The sequence below is a fragment of the Telmatherina bonti genome (assembly GCF_933228915.1).
Source record: "Telmatherina bonti genome assembly, chromosome: 11".
NCBI lineage: Eukaryota > Metazoa > Chordata > Actinopteri > Atheriniformes > Telmatherinidae > Telmatherina > Telmatherina bonti.
The window spans coordinates 16,630,710-16,649,887 of record NC_136629.1 but is presented as its reverse complement, the minus strand read 5'-3'; the positions used below and the strand labels follow the sequence as shown (position 1 = coordinate 16,649,887).

The following is a 19,178-nucleotide window of genomic DNA, read 5'->3' as shown; positions in this document are numbered from 1 at the left end:
CGCAAGACTGTTTAACGTACCGGCTTCTCTTAACCTCCCAATCTAAGCCCATGCATTGCTTAAATGTTCAATAGCCATTCATTTGAATGTTGTTAGCTGCAGTTGTGTCCAAATGGGCTCTTTGTGGCCTAAAAAAAACAGAAGCTTATCTGGAGCATTAATCCAGTTAATGAGAAAACAAATTCACATCCAACCGTGAAGCAATCTCTGTAGCACATTTAAATATAGCCACAAGCTGCACAATTGATAGAGTATAAACAGTTACTAAGCACCTGAAAACATTGCATTCTCATTTAATTTACCTATCCCAGCGTAACTCTTAAGTGGGAATCAATTAAAGGAAACAGAAGACGAGGCAATCTGTTGTAGCTGAGTCAATTACAGAGTATCGAAGGCCCAGTCAGTGATTGTTGATTAGTGGAGGTCCAATAAGCATACAGAGTTTGTATGAGTTCATTACACTGGTATTCATTAAATCCAAGAAATTAAAGATGATTTCTGCTGGTTTTCCAAGTGTTTATTCTGTTTACAAAATAGAAATAAATGTAGAAGTTGATGCTAACAACACAATCTAATAAGACGGAGGTACATTCATTATCACCAGATCTCAGTCCAACAGAGCAGCTTTGGGATATGGTGGAACATGAGATTTTCATCATGGATGTGCAGCAGACAAATCTGCAGCAACTGTGTGAAGCTGTCATGTCAATATGGAGCAAAATCTTTGAGGAATGTTTCCAACTACTTGAATCTGTGTCACAGAGAATTAAAGCTGTTCAGAAGTAAAAAAGAGGATCCAGCCCAAAGGCAAAGCTAACTCCTTAAAATTTCTATTCTTTTTAATCCTAAGTCTTTGTTTCACTCTGTCATAAAATAAAAAGATATAATTTACATATACTGTGATAGACTGGTGACCTGTTCAGGGTGTACCCTGGCTAGTGGTATACATAGTGAATGAATAGATAATTTGCATACATACACTGTTTATTGCCTTGTGATATGTCAGAACTATTTTAATACCAAATTTGTCACCCAGCAGGGAAAATAAAAGTATCAGATTATATACAACAGCGTTTTCAGCTATGTTTCTACCAATAAAGTGATATAATAAGCCTCAGAAATAGTATGTATCAATCTAGTTCATGTGGCATGAAGGAGCTGATAAAGTGGCCAGTGAGTGTTGTCTCTCCTTAAATCCAATTTACACCGATATATATTCATCAGGTTGTTGATGATCTACATATGAAGGTGGACACTGATGCACCCCAATACCGTCATGGCGACTTTGCACTGGTAATAGTCTCCTTTTTTGCCATGTCAATCAAGATGATAAATTCTACCCTAACCAGAAAAATGGCCTCATCTGGTCAAAGAATACCTAAAACCTGACAACAATGTCATCTTAGGGCCAATTCATAATAAACAGCCTACGTAAGAAAAACCAACAGATTGTATCAAATCTTGACTTTGATCCAATCCCATCCTGAGCTGAATTTAATTCTCAATCTTGGCACCGTTTAAGAAACGATACACAATTATACATTTATTAAATTCCTGTCCTTTTACTGGCCTCTCCTGATGTTTCTGATTGTGCTATTGGGATCAAATGTGAGATTAGATTAAATTTAAAGAAATTAAATAAATTGTATAAATGCAGACATTTATCTATTTGCTGGTTAAATAACAGGTAGAACAAATTACAACTATAGATTTCTTTTCATTGCACTAAAAAATGCTGAAACTTGGGAAATTAATCTAATTTATGGTTTTGTTTTTTCCCCTCACTTAGCCTTTTTTTTTCTTTGCTAACTTAACAAACAAGTGATGATCCAGCATTTTACTGTTGCAAAAGGGAGTCTAAAGAAGTGCTAGGATTATTTAAACAAGTTGGCCAACAAATTTCCCAGTGTGAGTCTGTACTGTCAGGAGCAGAGTGATGTTCCTCCAGAATGGGTCATTGTAACAAAGCTGTAAAGCCAGTGTTGGCACCATTGGCTTTTAAACTACTCTGCCCACTGACATTAAAAGTCACTAGGCTCCATTCACACCCACACACAAATATCCCATCATATTTAAGAGGGCCTATTAAGGGCCACATTGAGAATTCATGGGCCTCTCTCTTCGTCTCCATTGCGTGATTTATTTGTGACGACCATACTGCTGGGCCCTTTCAGAAGGAGTGGCTCCGGTTTTTGTCTTAAAGGAGGCCTGAAACAAAACCTTTCGGGCTCATTTATCTGAGAGGGCCTCCTCTTTCGTGGGGGCAGTGAGAGCCGGGGCTGGCCTAACATCTGTTTGTGTCCAGAGCCAGGCGGGACCGGAGCACAGCGTGCCTCGGTGGCCCCCTTCTCCTCTCCTTGGGGGTCTTTGTTCCCGATTTCATGCTATCAGAGCGGCAGCATGTTTTCCTGCGCGGAGCTGTCAGGGGCATAAAGGGCCCTGAGTGGGGTCACATCAAGAGGGATGGGCATGAAAAATTGGTAAAATGTATCACAAAGCCCACCCACAAGATGGTTGCCTAGCGCCTGTGGTGGGGTGTCAAGACGCCTCCTTCCTAGCCGCACCTTCTTTTCCTCTCTCTCTACCTCTCCTTAGCTGAACTACACCTCTCTCGCTCTCTCTCTCTCTCTCTCTCTCTCTCTGTCTCTCTCTGTCTCACCCTGATGGACAAGTGCACCATTGAGATGAAATGCTGTAAACAAACTAAAGGCTGATTCTCCAAATTAATCAAAGATCTTTATGTAGAAAGATGATTTGGTGTCAGGTCCTTCTGAAGGTGAAACAAAAAAGCTGGTCAACTCAAAATGCCCCAGTTTCTTCTGAAACTCCTTTGTAGCGAAAGACTAGAAAAATAAAAGCCTTTACTTATATTTTAACCAGATGAAATATGATAATTTTATTCATATTTGCAGTACTAACCAATCACTTTTAGACTTTGTCTACTAAATAAAGGTTTTAACCAATTAAATGGCTAATTTAAGTTTTTACTTTGTGGAAAATGGGGTCAGCAAATTGTTGCCTGATTTAAATTCAGTCTGACTGACTTGTTGTGCAGGCAGTGAATTCAGCCATGTGTAGTCATTCTTAAAGAGGACACTTCTCTGCATATGTATTAGCACAAAGTATGATGATTAAAATCTGAAAATAACTATGCACATGGTTTGTGTTTGTGCACAATCCCCAGGAGACTACTTGGGTTATGTAGACGATCACTCCATCCTTCAGAGGAAGAAAAAAAACTATTATTGTGCTCTGTTTTTACAAAGGCTGAGGACTGCATTAGTCAAAAATAGACTGACATCATACAAGCTGGACACTATGTACCAGGCACAAAGAGATCCCTATCCTTCACAGTTTATGGCACATTTCATCTGGACTAAATAATAGCATCACTGTTATCTGCCGCTGTGCCTCTCTGGGACTTCAAAGATGGGGTCCATCCTGAATAATACAAGACGAAACAAACAATCGGCAAAGCAAAGATACCGCAAGAAGGCAGCCAAAATATTAGTCATAATTTATTTGAGGTAATACTTAATTTGGAAAAAGTGATACTTATTAGATTTTTATCAGTGATTAGATTTGAGATATTTATACAGTGTGCCTGAAACTCGACAACATCATGGCCTATAAGGTACAAGAATGTATTAAATCTTTTTTTCTCAAGAGAACTACAAATGATTTTATTATCTTGCTTTCCTTTCTGTAGATTTTACAGATGAGGCAGCATATATGTAGCTGCAAAAAAACCACTAACTGACTCATAATAAATGTAGCTGTTTTGGGATTTTATTTTAAGTTGATTTTCTTCTTTAAGGACATAAATTGAATAAATAAATAAATAAATGTTGGTTTTCAGCTTTAAGAATCTCAGCATTATTGGTTTCCTTTATTATAGCGAGATAACAAAATATTTATTTGGATTAACTAAATAAACAATAAAAATTGTCTTTTAAATTGATATTACTCTCTCATTATTTATATCTTAAAAATGAAAGATTTATTAATTCATCCGCAAAAATCAAGAATCTCAAACTCCAGTCCTCGATGGCCACTATCCCACAGGTTTCAGTTGTTTCCCAGCTTCAACACAAGTGATCCTTATTACAGGGTCATTGTGCAAAACATGGCAACAAACTCGCACCCATTTAATTTGAATCAGGTTAGTTGGAGCAGGGAAACATCTAAAATCTGCAGGACATGGCGATTGAGGACCAGAGTCTCAGATCTCTGGCCTGAATAAGCACCAGATGAAGCCCTGGAAGGTTTTTTGATTGCAGGGTTTTAGAACGCACAAAAAATATAAACAACAGTCACCATATTGAGACATAAAATACAAATTTAAACATGACTATAACTGGATGCTTTCTGAATGGCTAAATTATAAAAATTAAAAAAAAAAAAAGTTTTTCCACTTATTTTTCTTGGTATTTTGAAAAACTTAGCAAAAGTTTCATTATCTAATAATAAAAAATAACCCAATCAAAAATGCATCAGAAAATCCTCACTTTTAATACAATTTAAATTCATCCAGTAGCCGGTTAACAGATTTAGTTTGGAGTAAAAAGAAACCTCTCATCAAAAGCTCCAGCTGGACTTGAAGGCTAACTCGGGTTACATCCCTGACCGGGACCAACGCCGGGGGCCTACGAGGCAACGTTCCCTCACAGTCCCTGCTGGTGCCAGGCTCTGCGCTCATCTTTGGCTTGGTTTGTCACACCACCCCACCGTTGGCATGGTGTTCCCAGCTGCCAGTCACAGTACACCCCTCCACCTCCCCAACTAGCTCCTCCGAGTACACAATGGCAGTAGCATGACTGGCGCCGGGCTCAAACGGCCTGTTGTTAATGAGCAGAACCAACAGAAGCCACTGCTTGTTCTTCATTTGCCAACGTTTTAATTATATGGACAGCGCGCCCATCAAAGCTGCATCGCTCAAGTTACGCCCTCATTGCCGAACTCTTTCTTTCCTCTGTGTCTCCAGAGCTGTATTCATTAGCATAGAAAGCAAACAGAAAGGAGAGAGAGAGAGAGAGAGAGAGAGAGAGAGAGAGAGAGAGAGAGAACGGCCACTGTTGTCTAGCGGGAATAGTCTCCCTCTATATCCAGATGGGTTATCAGTGATATAATGGGCCCTCATTGTGATAGATTGGACTCCTCTTGCCAGATAAAATGCCTTTATTGTATTGTGAGGAAATATCACAGCAGCCGTCACCTGCCAGGCCATAAATAGGACGTGGGTCAAATAGTAGGTGCTAATAACTGTTTCGACTTGCATTTAAACGAATGAGGTTTTACTGCTTCGAGACAATTAAGACAATGTTTGTTGGGGTGTGTTTCACAGAAAAGTATATTGATTTAGTAGGCCAGTCGCACTATATGTCAATACAGTTTGATCTAGCAATAAATATAGTCAAATAGAAAACACTTCTCCAGTAAGATAGCAATAACGCTATCCTGAATGATTATGATAGAAAAAAGATGTCAGTTATTGGAATAAATGTATTTCTCTTCAGTCCAACCATGGGAAAGCTGTGTGTACACATGCATGTGTGTAAATAAAGTATATTTGGGAAGCTGAGGGCAGCCAGGGAGGGTCACAGTCCCTGGTGTCAGGGGTTCCAGAGAACAGAGGCCCAATCAGTGCTGCCCCACTGGTTAACGGATGGATGGCCCCCAAAATTAATTAGCCTGACTAATGTAGTGTACACTTAATTACACCGGCAGCCTTTTGATTTATAGCTGGCCAGAAAGACACATGCAAGTCAAAGTCGGACTAAAAAGGGGGAGTGGGGGATGTTTCAGCTTTACTAGTGCAAATGTTTTTACCAACGCGAGGTTCAGCAGCCAGGACAATGGCCATCAACTACCTGATGAACTGTTGGCTTCGACTGCAGATAACACACACACTCTTCTGTTTCCCTCCTTTATTTAGATAATCACGTTTTTAGTCTGCTTCCTCAATTATAAATAGGTGAAAAATCTCAGTGAGATGTTGCCTGTACAAGCTGCAGAAAGAAAACATGTATCTATATTTATTAAATGCTTGCTTTTGTGTGTCTCACTGCTGCATGTGTGTATGAGTGTGCGTGTGTTTGTGTGAGCATGTGAGTGTGTGTGCACTGAGTAATTCCACTGTGAGGAAAAATGAATGATCCATCATGCTGGACTGTCATTACAAGGCATTTTACAGCATTCATTTAGAACAGGGACAGTCTCAGGCCCCACCTTTAATTTCATGCTGCTCAAGCGAGAGAAAGGACACAGGACAAAGGAAGAGAGATTGATGCCCGGTTGGGTCCACCTCCTCTGTGCCCCCCCTCCCACCCTTGTCCATGCACTTCCAGCTGATGCAGACAGGGGGTGCTGATGTGCTCAGCAACAGGCCAGTGTGTCTAATGAAATCTGCCCGTGTACCAGCAGATCAGCCTCAATTAAAACAGCCCCACAGCATGTCTGGGCGACAGTAGATCAAGTCAGCAATTAACCCCCCAGCTGGCCTCTATCAATCCTTAAATTGGAGCAGGGCGGCCAGCAGCATACAATCTCTGCAGATATTAAATTTACATTCTATTAAGTTTAATTAGGAGGGATTTTAAATATACTGGGAGTTCAGGCACAGAGCCCTGAGCCTGTCATCCATCCTGCTGATTCATTGCCACCTCAGCACACACACCTACACCGTATACACTCCCTCATTCATACATCCCTGTTTTTTTTTTATCTTTAACATGGAACTAAAACAGAAGTAGCCTTTTATCTTTCTTCTACTTTTTTTTAAAGATGTGAATGCATCAATATTTGTTATGTAGCGCTGCTTCCTGACACAGATCACAATCCTGGAGCAGAAGGACCCTCACACAGACACACAGAGAAATTTAAAGGAAAGTTAAATGATGATATCATTCAAACAATCCTCTAAATTTGAGCTTTTTCTAACACATCCAAGAACTGAGGGACCTACAAAAGGCACACACACACACACACACACACACACACACACACACACACACACACACATATATATATATATATATACACACATATATATATATATATATATATATATATATATATATATATATACACACATATATATATATATATATATATATACACATACACACATATATATATATATATATATATATATATATATATATATATATATATATATATATATATATATATATATATATATATATATATACACACACATATATATATATATATATATATACACACACATATATATATATATATATATATATATATATACACACACATATATATATATATATATATATATACACACACATATATATATATATATATATATATATACACACACATATTATATATATATATATATATATATATATATATATATATAAGATCTTACTCTTTTGCAACGTTTCACAATGGTGACTCTGATCTATACCCACAGTAATAATTGTTAACTGTAAGGATTTAAGTACATCTATCAGTTTTTGGACCAAATGTAAAAAAAATCAAGATATTAAAATAAAAAACAAAAAAATGAACAAACAATTATTGAAATATTGACTAGTAATATATGTATTGCAGATTTCGGTCAAACTTTTATCACTCATGATGAATAATTAATAAGTAAATTCTAGTTACAGCAGATCTGTGTCTGGAGTCACTCATTAACCACACACAGTGGAATATACGGCAAGTTTGAGTATTTTATAAGCCGTCTGAATGTATTGTGAGAGTTTTGTATGCTTCAAATATATAACAATGCAATGAAAATTATTGTAGAATCGATGCTAACTAACTAAATATGGACCACAGAAGAAGAAGCTGACTATTAAGCAGACCTGTTGAAGGTCACCTGAAACAGAAATGAGTGCATCTAGTTGCTGTTTAGCTCGTTTTCACTTTTGTCTTATTTAATCATATCATTGCTAGTTGACAAACTTAAATACTTGTTTAATTGCAGACACAAGACGAAGCATGAAGCTATGGCATGAAGACAACTAGTTCAGTTTTAAACTGTTAATGTGAACAGACCAGTTGAGGTGTTTGTGTATGTAGGGGGAAAACTGGAATTGTTATGACAAGTCAGATAAATGGTTTCTGACAACTCTCTGGATGGTCAGAAGAGATTAGTAAAACAGAGGGATTTCCAGTCCAGATTTTCTCTAATGAATTATTCTATTCTACAGTCATTTAGCTGATGCTTTTATCCAAATCGGGGGGCAACTTAGGGTTCAGTGTCTTGCCCAAGGACATAGTCAGGGGAAGCCAGGAATCGAACTCCCAACTTCCCAGTTACAAGCCGACTGCTTCAGGCATCACACTGAATCTTCAGTCTGTCCATACAGAGTATCTATATAATACAGATGGAAATTTTAGCTTGCCTAAAGCAAAATCAGATCCCATAAAAAGAACTGTTATGTATAGAGGCATGAAAATATGGAATTCTCTATCAAAGAACATTAAATTGACCACTGACCTAAAAAACTTAAACATTTTAGTAAAAGACTATTTTTCAAAAGTACAGGTATCTATATAGATCATAACTATAAGGGTTTGGTGATAAAAGTATAATAAATACAAATGAATGTGCAATAGAGTAAACAAATTGGCCATGTGGATAGAGGTGTACTTGAAGATTTCTATTATAGATAATCAAATATATAAGTTGATATCCAATTATAAGTAAGCGTATTTTTTGTGAATGACTAGTTTACATGATAGGATGTAATATGAATGGACATTACATGCATGCATGTACTTATGTAAAAATGGATGTAAAGAGATGATTTTGATAGTTTGTATTCCTGGATTGAACTGAAGTGCTGATGTACTGTGTAACTTTTTACAAGTTTTTGGTTTTGATATAATAATTGTGCCAGACCCCAGAAAGAATAGCTGTAGCTTGCTACAGCTAATGAGGATCCTTAATAAACCAAACCAAACAGGGAGGGAAGTGCACGCTCGCTTTAAACGCCTTCAAAATTCTGCATTATTTCATGGAGTTATTGCAGAACCTTTATAGGCTAACGTTTAGAGGCTTCTGCATTTTATAAGTCATTTTTCCTTTTAAAAGAAATGTTGAATTGAATATTAAATTAATATTTGCACAAGCTTGGGGTCATTATCTTTATTTTTCTGCTGAAACATCAACTTCTGCCCAACAACCCAGAAGTACCAAGGTTCCTGATTTGTCTACATTCCAGCAGGAAACACACCTGATGGCTAAAATTTACCTTCAGATATTGTTCTTTGTGTTTAGAGACATTTTACTGTTTAACAACTAAATCTTGAAATCTTTCTTTGTGATATATATTTGATCTTATTACAAAAAAAGCTGGTGTGTTTTGTTCTTTTGAAGCAGTATTCCAAAGTAGATTATGTACAATATGCTTTTCTGAATGCACTTGTGATTAATTACAATAAAAACTTTTAAAAGAAAAGGGTGACACGTCTGAAAGGGAAAAACCCTAAAACACAATCTGAATGGTGTACAAACACTGTCTGTGCATGTGTAAACAAATGGCTCCATTATTGCTTGACCCACTCATGTTATCAGTTTCTATCACCGTGTGACCAACAATCAGCAGTTCTTATAGCTGAAGATGGGTCAAACAGGGGCTCACATTTCTCTTACATGCCTGTTTGTTTGCATCAATCAGAGAGAAACCTTCCTTTAAAACTTTCTTCAAAGCAGGGACTAACAGACAGAACATGAGTGCCTGATAACATTGGTGAAAAACGACGTGTAAATCAATAAGTACTTTGTAGTACATCACATTATGTCAGACAAAATCTCCACATTTCTTCCTTTGTGCCTTTCTGTTTTATCAGCACCGATGCAGAGCATGATCAAGCTCAAGCAATAAGACCCATGGGAGAGGAGAGCGGAGGCTGGTGGGGCCTGGACCACCTCCAGGTTGCTCAGCCCCAGCATTAGTCTCCACGTGGCTGTGTCTTTTGTCTGCCAGTCAAAGGGCCACTGAATGGGGGTCAATTGAAACCAATTCCCTCTGTCGGACACAATTAATGGGGTTGCCCGAGCTGGGCAGAAGAGGGGTGGGCTGCAGGTCTGTGGTTACTGATCCTGCCGCATAAGCATGCCAGGAATTTGCCACCTGGAATTTGCCTTCTGACAATAACAAACCCACCTCTTTTTCCACGCACACACACACACATCTCTATATAACCCTGTTCCAGTGGTTGTTCACAGCCTGGTCATCTACAATGGGCAAAAAAGAAGGGAAGTGGTGCAGCTGTACAAAAATGCACTAAGGTACTTTCTGATCCAGTGACTCTCAAAGTGAGGCTTCAGAAGCTGCATTTTTCTCCACTCAAGTAAAAAATGCATCGCGGATATTGCACTTACCTCCTCCAGTAAACATGGCAATGAATCTGTTCCTCTGAGGGAAGTTTTGCGAGTTTTTCCATGAACTGAATTGGAAACATAAATGGCAGCAAAAAAAAAAACAAAAAAAAAAAACAAAAAGAGAGACTCAGACGGTGAGAAAGAAAAGCCAACCTCCCCGTGTCGGAATCAATCTGCGGATAAGTATGGACGATCGATCCGCCAGCAGCCCATCTACAGTTAAGCACTTCAGTAGATGTGCACTAATTGTGCTGTTGACATTAATTGTCATTAAAGGGCTGAAAACGGCCCCCCAGCTGTGAGTTACATCCTGCGTGGAGGTTTCAGGCCATTTGTTTATCGGTGACACTGCGGCTCTCTTGGCCTGCTAACATGCAGGTCGCTGCTTGCATCGTTGGAGCTTGAGCATCGCGTGTGTGTCTGTTTGGGGGGGTTATTAAAATATATCACACAAATGATACCATCAGCTATTTTGTTGTCCCCATTAAACAGTCAATAAGTTGACAAACCTTTACTAAAACAGCATGAGTTTGTGTGTGATTTTTGCCTGCCCTAACTTCCTGAAGGAAACTCTTAAAAGCCCCCGCCGCACACATGACTGCTGCCACGCTGATTTGATTGCTGGATGGGAATGTGTAAGTGAATGGGGCCAAGGTGCATAAGAAAGGAGAGAGGGGGCAGAGATGGACACACACTGATGCAAGCCTAACACATCCTTGGAAAAGGGGTCGTGACCCCCTGCTGCAGTCAAACAGCGTTTCAGAGAGGTGGAGACAACGGCGAGGGCGAGAGCTTACCTACCACAGAGTGGCGAAGACAAGAGCGCGAACACGACCAGGATAAAGACAGATCTTATCCGAATCAATTTATCTGACCATGTTTTATTGGCTTTTATATTTCTTTTAGCTTAATGCGTCCATAATCCATAAAAATGCAGTTTCCTCCGGCGAGCAGAACACAGCGCCTTTTATCCCAGCAGCTCAGATAGTACATAAAACACTCTGTCATTGAAATAATATCAATGTGGCAACCTAAATGCATGCCAGGTGACATATAATTACACAATCTGACTGCTGAATAGCCTCAGTGTTTGCGCATGTGCTGCTGCCAAGTCTGAACTCGCATTTATTATCTCCAAAGCAACGCATGTTCATATGACCAGCGGGGTCGATGTGATCCAATTACAGCACCAAAATCAAATGTACTGCACAAACTTTGAGGCAATTAATCAATGCCCCTGATAGATTGCTAAGTAAAAACATGTGATGTCCATCCTACTTAGTCGGCCGCTTCTGAAGGAGGTGCTGGTTTAGTTCTTCCGCTAGCGGCCGGATAACGGCCTGCCACACAGAGTGAAGTGCTTCCTAAGTCATTTGAGCCTTGGAGCTCTCCATTCAGACAGTTTTCCCTCCTCTTCCCACTCCCCTGAATGGGGCTCCAGTTGAAACCAACAATGCCCACACCTTGAACAGGCCCACTGATTCGAGCACCATTGTGCCGGAAAGGATCGGCCAACAAGTGTCTCTCCCACTCTGTTATCATAGGACATCACTGTCTGCGGTGGGCTTTTATGACTTGTTATGCCGCTAACACCCCCCACCACCTCATCCGTCCCCTTCCCGACTCCCCCTCATCTTTTCATGGACAATGCTGAATGACTGCACTGCCTTAGCTCTCTTTGGCCTCATTTGCACCAAGAGGAGGCGGAGAAGGAGGCAGAAAGAGGGAAGGGAGGGCGCAGTAGAGGAAGAGCAAGAGCAGTAAATGGCACCGTAACATAACAATGCATTTGGAGGTTCGGTTGGCAAACACAGCTGGCGCAGCAACGCTGACGCGTTAAATGACTCATAACTCTAAGGAGACAGTTGACCACTAAAACCACTTTTACTTTATTACTGTTGCTGTCTAATACACACAAACACACTTTATATTGCTATGAATTCAACAGCACTTTATCACATATATATGTGACTGTTAGTTTGGCCCTGAGCAGGTATTTCCCTGAAACCTACAGAATCAGGCCGTGCATTGCTAAACTGTCAGGTGCAAAAGGAATCACACTCACCTCAATAACTTCCTTCGAGTCCAACCTGAAGTTAAAGTCCCCAAAGACGAAATACGGCAGCTTCTCATACCGGTGGTCTGTGATCCTGCAAAACAAGCCGAGAAACAATGATCGAGAGTTATTAGAAGGAAGTGGACATCTTTAAACCATCATTAGGAGCTGCCCTGACCTGCAGGAATTTAGTTCATGAGGTATCCAGCACCACCTGGTGGTTTGAGCACTCCAACAAGGGGGGGGCTTTTTATTGCAAAGCTCTGACATTTTATTAAGATTTAATAAGACCTTGTACATTAATGCCAGCATTAAAAATTAATCACACAACACAAATATCAAATGCCTGTTAGGAGCATTTCTATTCAGGTTTAAAGGTCAACGAACCTTGAAATATCAATATTATGGACAAATGGTAAATAAGGACTCAGATTAAAACCCGCGTCACCGTAATTTGCTTCAGGAAAACGCGCCCAAATGGAATGACTGATACAGGTCGGGGATCATCTTTTGCAGCACTCATGCCATCTCAAAGACACGCTAACTCCATCCTCTGGGACAGGTCTGCGGTACGTTTCCCAGACATGCCAGGGGTTTGAGTCAGCATGCAGTTAGTTTAAACTGTTAATTCTCAGCTGACATCACAATTAAATCAATAACTCTTGATAACGTCCTTTGAAAGACAGAAAATTCACTTTACTGCACTGATCAAAGGGAGAGGTAATGAGTCCAGACTCCATTCGTTTCTACAGCTCAGAAAGGTTGAAGGCAAAAATACATGTTGGGTTTGGTGGCGAGATTATTTTTCCCTGACTTTAATAAAAACTAAATCTGGGGACAGGCATTCAGATGTTTGACTGTCTATATCACATCGTGTTAAAAGGTGACACACAATGAACTGCAATCATATCTATACTTTAGCTGTATCAAAGTCATGCTAATGTTTTAATGGACTACATACACGGCAATCTTTAACCTATAAGTATAGATCCTCTCTGCCATGGACTGATTCCAAATCTCTACAAGTTCAACACAGAATCAACATCTCAGTGCTTAAAAAAAAATGCACCTAAGCGACATATAATGAACTCCTATGCCTCATCACCTACTTAAAAGCGACTCTTGTACAGAGCAGAGATTGGAAATTAAGGTGGATGTAGTGCTGGCCCTTGTGTAATTAATGATTCAGGATGCTTGGCTCGCTATCTCCACTAATCGTGTGGATAAATCTCACCGTGGACTTCCCAGGCAAAGATAACAATATATTTATGAGGCTGTAAAGAGAGAAAGAGCTTTTCTTAGCTGTGGGTCTCTAGTCTGGGCCGGCTGTCGTAAAAGCACAACTACTTCTTCTCTGCAGGCAAAGAGCACGGCTGTTATGTGAAATGGAGAGGTAGTCATTTCACATTCCCTTTTATTAAACAGTTTATTAGATCACATTTCTATCCCGTTCTTGTAAAACGGATCAATATGAAGATGGTACACTATGATCTTTTTATTCATTTTTCATCAGTTTATTGAAATAGATCTCTCTTTGGTACAAATTTGGTTGCAACAAGTAACTTTTTGCCAAGTGAGAACATCCCATGTGAAGAGGCTCTTCCAGGGGGCGTCACTGCGCCGTCATCTGGTCAGGAGAAAGCGTGTTGGATTATTAATTTGAGCACAATCTAAAAAGATCTTTTGAAAAACTAGTGTCATTACTAATGTCTGATTTTTTCCTAAACATCTGAAACATTGGTTTGATGGAAAACCAGTTTCTTTCCAAATAATGATCCTAATGCTGTTAAAAGATTTTAGCTCTGCGAACAAATGTAACATGATTAAATAGTTTGGTCTCTTAATGCAGGTACTATCTATCTCTGTGTTGGCACTGCTAATGGGACCAAGAATACTCTGGAAATACTTGAATTAAGTAATAAAGTATTCAACTGGTCTTCACAAACCTGATAATATAGGAGAGTATGTGGTAGTTTTGTTGGCATAAAAGAGAAAACAGTTGTGTTGGACGTTTTCCTGAGTGATTTCTCTGCTGAGACCAAGCGGCAACCTACGGCGGTTAAAAGTGAAGCCTATGTGGAAGTCCCATTAGCAGTGCCAACACAGAGATAGATAGATAGTTCCCCCTACATCCACTAGGGGCTGGCTGCAAAACAGAGCAAATCCCTATAGACTCCCATGTTAAAAAGGCCAACTTCACGGCAGAAATAAACATGTTTACAGCCTGGTTCAAAAATCCATTTTCGGTTTATAGGTCAGGTTTACCTTCATGACAACTTTGAGGGAAGTAAAAAAATTTCTAACGCGCCCGTTTTTAAGTAATTTAATCTCAAAGTTTGGCAAATTTAGGGGCATGTCCTTTTGATTGACAGATACCAATCTCTGGCTTCAAGTAAGACAAACGGAGAACAACTGCGGTTTTTAGCTGGTTAACAACGTGACTTACCTCCGTTAGCTGGGTAGCTCCCGTTATCTCCGGATTAGCTCGGTTAGCTTTTAGCAACAGAAAGCTCGGAGTTCACTCGATGTCAATCATCCGCCATGACGCTCACGGCTGCCCTCTCAGCTCCACCTCTTTGCCCATATTTGTATTTTCCGGGCGAGACGACGCACATGACGCTGCCAACATGGCAACGGTAGGAACCGCCCACCGAGCTTCAATTCAGCTCTTCAGAAAACTATGGAAGACGTTACGGAGACTCCGTCCATCTCTTCATATACAGTCTATGGCTGAGACGCAGATTTCTTCTCGCTCTGCAATGAGGCCAACCATGTGGAGGACGAAGGGGTTGGATGGAGATTAACTCACCGTGCCACAAAAACCTAAATTTTACAGTGTTTTCCATGGTCTTCTCACAATTCATCTTCACTTTCAATCATGTTCCCTCGTAGAGGCAATCATTTTTTGTTTGTAAACATGAGGAAACACTGAACGTCTATGACTCCAAAGGTTAGAATCCAAATCAGAAAAATTTTGTTTTCTGTCATTGACAAAAGAAACACTTTTTAAGCCTGGCTCAGATGCTGCAGACAATAAAACACAACAGTGGTAAACAAAACACCCAATTTAGACACTTTAGTTAAAATAAGGAAAAAAGTGACAAATTCACCAAATTTACTAACTACTGAAGGTTTTGAAAGCAGTGGGAATAAATTAATTTCTGCAAATGTAGATTTTAATGGGGGTCCTTTGTTAATAATAACTATGCAAGAGATGGACGGGGTCTGTTGCAATGTGTTTAGCTTTCCTTTCCGTCGGTTGCTATGGGAAACGAGTCATTCTAAGTTTTGATGAAGTCATTGGCCGCCAGCCATTGCTTTAGCACAGAGCCTATACTGCCAGGATTCTGGAGAATCTTTCAGGACCCACAAAATAAATCAGTTCTGGGACTACAGACATAGAGAGCTAATCTGGCCAGGTGAATAACTCCGGGCGTTTCGGGGTACGCTCTGAGCATGTTCATGATGCTTTGGGTGCGCTCGGACCATGAATTTTGGGAACATTTTAATGCACACACCCAGATAAATCGACCACAAAAGACAACTTTTGGCACCTTTGGCAGTGAACGATTCAAAGAGACGTCCAAAGACGTCTTTGAGGCCAATGAGTTAATGACCTGGGAAAGCTTCACATACCTGAATGGGGACATTTGTTTCAAACGTTGTCATGCATCACTGCTCCTCATATTTCCATGCACATTCAAGTAGTTGTTAAATCAGTTCATCCACTTGTAGAGAAGAGTTCAGAGTTCACTTTCACGTTTTCACACTGGTTGACAGTGTTAATGTACCGCTATAAAGTTGTTTACAAGAATATTAACCACCATGAAACCATGAATATTTATTTAATAATCATACCCAGTAAATCTATAATCTTTACATCCCAACTAAAGAATCTGTCATTTCATCATATGTAACTGGATTGCCACACCACACCATGTTACAAACATGTAAAAACAAACCTACATGGCTCAGAAACAGTAAAGGTAATACTGGATCCACTAAATCTACTTCTCCTTAAATCAGACAAGATAATGTATCTTTTCACATGGGTCCATTTAAAGCCCCAAAGATCTCCCGTAGGTCTTTGGTTTGTGGTTGTAAAAGCTTTAAAACCCCCTTGACATGTTACACTTTACCATTCTTATATCTTATATTCTTAAATTAAACAGACTACGCCTGTGTACGAATCTACGCTTGTTGTGGCTCATCAGTGAACTCAAACTGGGATTGAAGTTATTAATGCCCTTTCACTCTGGTGCTAAGAGACTTCTCTGGATAGAAACACTGTCCTACTGGGCCAAATGGAGGGCAGAAGAAAGAAAGCTGACTGCAGCGGTACTCAGAAACGTGGGAACTGATGTATAACTTCCATATTTTCCTCCCATAAGTAAACAAAATGAATAGTTTGAAGAAGTTTCTGAGAATGACAGCAGAAAAATTTTATGCAAAAAATATATGAGTGTGAGGCGGTCACTCATATGACAGGATGGATGAAGTGAGAAAGGAGGATAAGGAGTATAGTAGCACGTTTCTCCCAAGCCCCACATCTTTCTCCTGCTAACAGCCATGTCTAATACCCACAGCCGGGCCGTTTTTGTCTGCGGCTCCAAGGTATCAGCCACAGGTCAGAAGGTAACGCTCTGTTTACACGATCATTTCCTAAAGCACTCATGCTGACCTGCTGGTGTGAAAGTTGACTTTTTTCGTGGCCTTTGTGAAGTAGCGAAGAATTGCAACATTAGCTACAGCTACTGGGCGTGAAAGGGGCCTTAGGGTGGGGGGTCCAGAGCTTTTAGAAGCAGGAGGGGGGAGTGGCTTCTTTCGATGACCCTCACCCTGGGCGGGGGCCCCCATTAGCCTCGTCATCACAGTTCATTCAGGCAAACTGTAACAGTGTCAGTGACATTCTCCCACAAAGACACACTCTTTTACACAGTCTATAAACATGCTTTCTCCTGGCCAATTCACAGCGCAGTGACACCCCTGAAAGAGCCTCTTCACATGGGACATTCTCACTGGGGTTTGGGCTGGGGCCTTCATCAGGTCTTCCAAGAGGGGCCCGCACAACGACAGGGGTCAGACGCTAATTTATTACACGGCCTCGGACTCTGCTCCCAGGCTCCTTAAACCTCCAACACAAAGCACCCAGCGGACATTCGCCGCAACGAACATCCCACATGCGAACAAGCCGTCATGGAAGTGAACAAACATACTAAAAACATATTCAAGTACACTGTCAGCGTCTCAATCGTGATAACAAAAAAATCTCGCCTAGACTTGAATCTTTCTCCTCAACGCCAGCCTCAACTGCCACTGACTCCTCATCGGATTATACGCCGTGACTGACAGCTAAACTGAGCCATAACAGTCAGTCTATGTGGGATTATGAGGGTGCAACGAGAGGCCATGTCATCACTACACCGACAAGCTGACTTCCCATGAACTGGCCAGTCAGATTGGACTTCGCACACAATAGCAAGGCTGAGCATCGTCATCCATTGTAAGTAAATGTCGAGAATTTGGGCGAATGTTAACATTGTGAAGAATCTGCTGGTGACGTCTTTCTGAATAGGCCGAAGGTGGCCGCTGACGGGACCTTTGACTCTGCAGGACAAGCTTACCACCGTCCCACTGCTAGTCACCCATCTCCCTAGTAACGCCCACCCCAATAAGAACAGCGTGCAGGCAAGATACGCCGTTGAAGGGGGTGCGAGAGTGTTACAGCGGTCACTCAAAGGTTAGGAAAGAAGAGTGATTTAGTTTTGTAATAGATCAACAAAAATGTGTTCTACTACACAGAACTCTTTTAAAAAAAAAATACATAAATAAAAAAGAGATGGAAAATTGTCTAACAGTTGGAAAACAAAGGAGAAAATAATGTGTGATATTTGAAGTTTTTATTGGACTTTAAAACAAATTAAAGTACTTTTAGAATATCTATAATAAAATTTTAATAAAGGTAGAAGGTGTGTCAAACTACACAACAGGATTAAGAAAAACTCTGAATAAGTGGGTGATTCAGAGGTCTCAGAAACTCATAAAGTGTCAAACATGGTGGGTTTTAGAGTTAATTTTAACCTGTTATGACAGAGGGGAAAAGTGTTAATAACTGTTTAGCACACATTCATTACTGTGATAAAATGCACAAAATGCTGAAAATGAAACCCTGAAGCTCCAGTTTCCCAGTTAAGCAGCAGGGTACATGTAATGGTATCTGTTTATGAAACAGCAAACATTTTTTTTTCGTTCATTCATTTTCTAAACCACTTAATCCATTCAGGGTCGCGGGGAAGCTGGAGCCTATCCCAACTGTCTAATGGCGAAGGCAGGGTACACCCTGGACAGCTCGCCAGTCCATATTTCCCGCATCTTGGGAAATATTTAGACAGGTCTGGAGAGACCTATGATTATTTATGATTTTAAATTAATTAATTTCTTTTTAAAATTTTAATATTTGGGAAATAATAATCCTAATACATTAAGTTATTTACTGTAATGGTGTTTTACACACCTGTTGATGTGTAATTGAAGTAAAAAAAAAATAAAAAAAAAAGCAGAAGAAATACTGGTGTAGTAGGCGTAAATAAGCTTATTCTTTAACCTCCTCTGTTTCAGACATGTTGTAGTTATTTCAGTGTGTATGAAGAGATACACAAAAAGCATTTTGTTTTAAAACACTGGGAACTTTTCTAACTTTTTTTGTCACAAGAATCCTGACTAAACTGTTCCTGTACAGCTACATGTATT

At 40.0% G+C, this 19,178-nt stretch overlaps 1 protein-coding gene across 2 annotated transcripts in view; it reads right to left on the bottom strand.

The window, feature by feature from the left end:
* Positions 1-19,178, bottom strand: part of inpp5a (inositol polyphosphate-5-phosphatase A) — a 171,225-nt gene that overhangs the window by 37,261 nt on the left and 114,786 nt on the right. For both annotated transcript variants that reach the window (XM_079249303.1, XM_079249304.1), the window contains exon 9: positions 12,438-12,522. In XM_079249303.1, the coding sequence (XP_079105429.1) occupies positions 12,438-12,522 (85 nt within the window). The remainder of the gene's footprint in view (positions 1-12,437; positions 12,523-19,178) is intronic.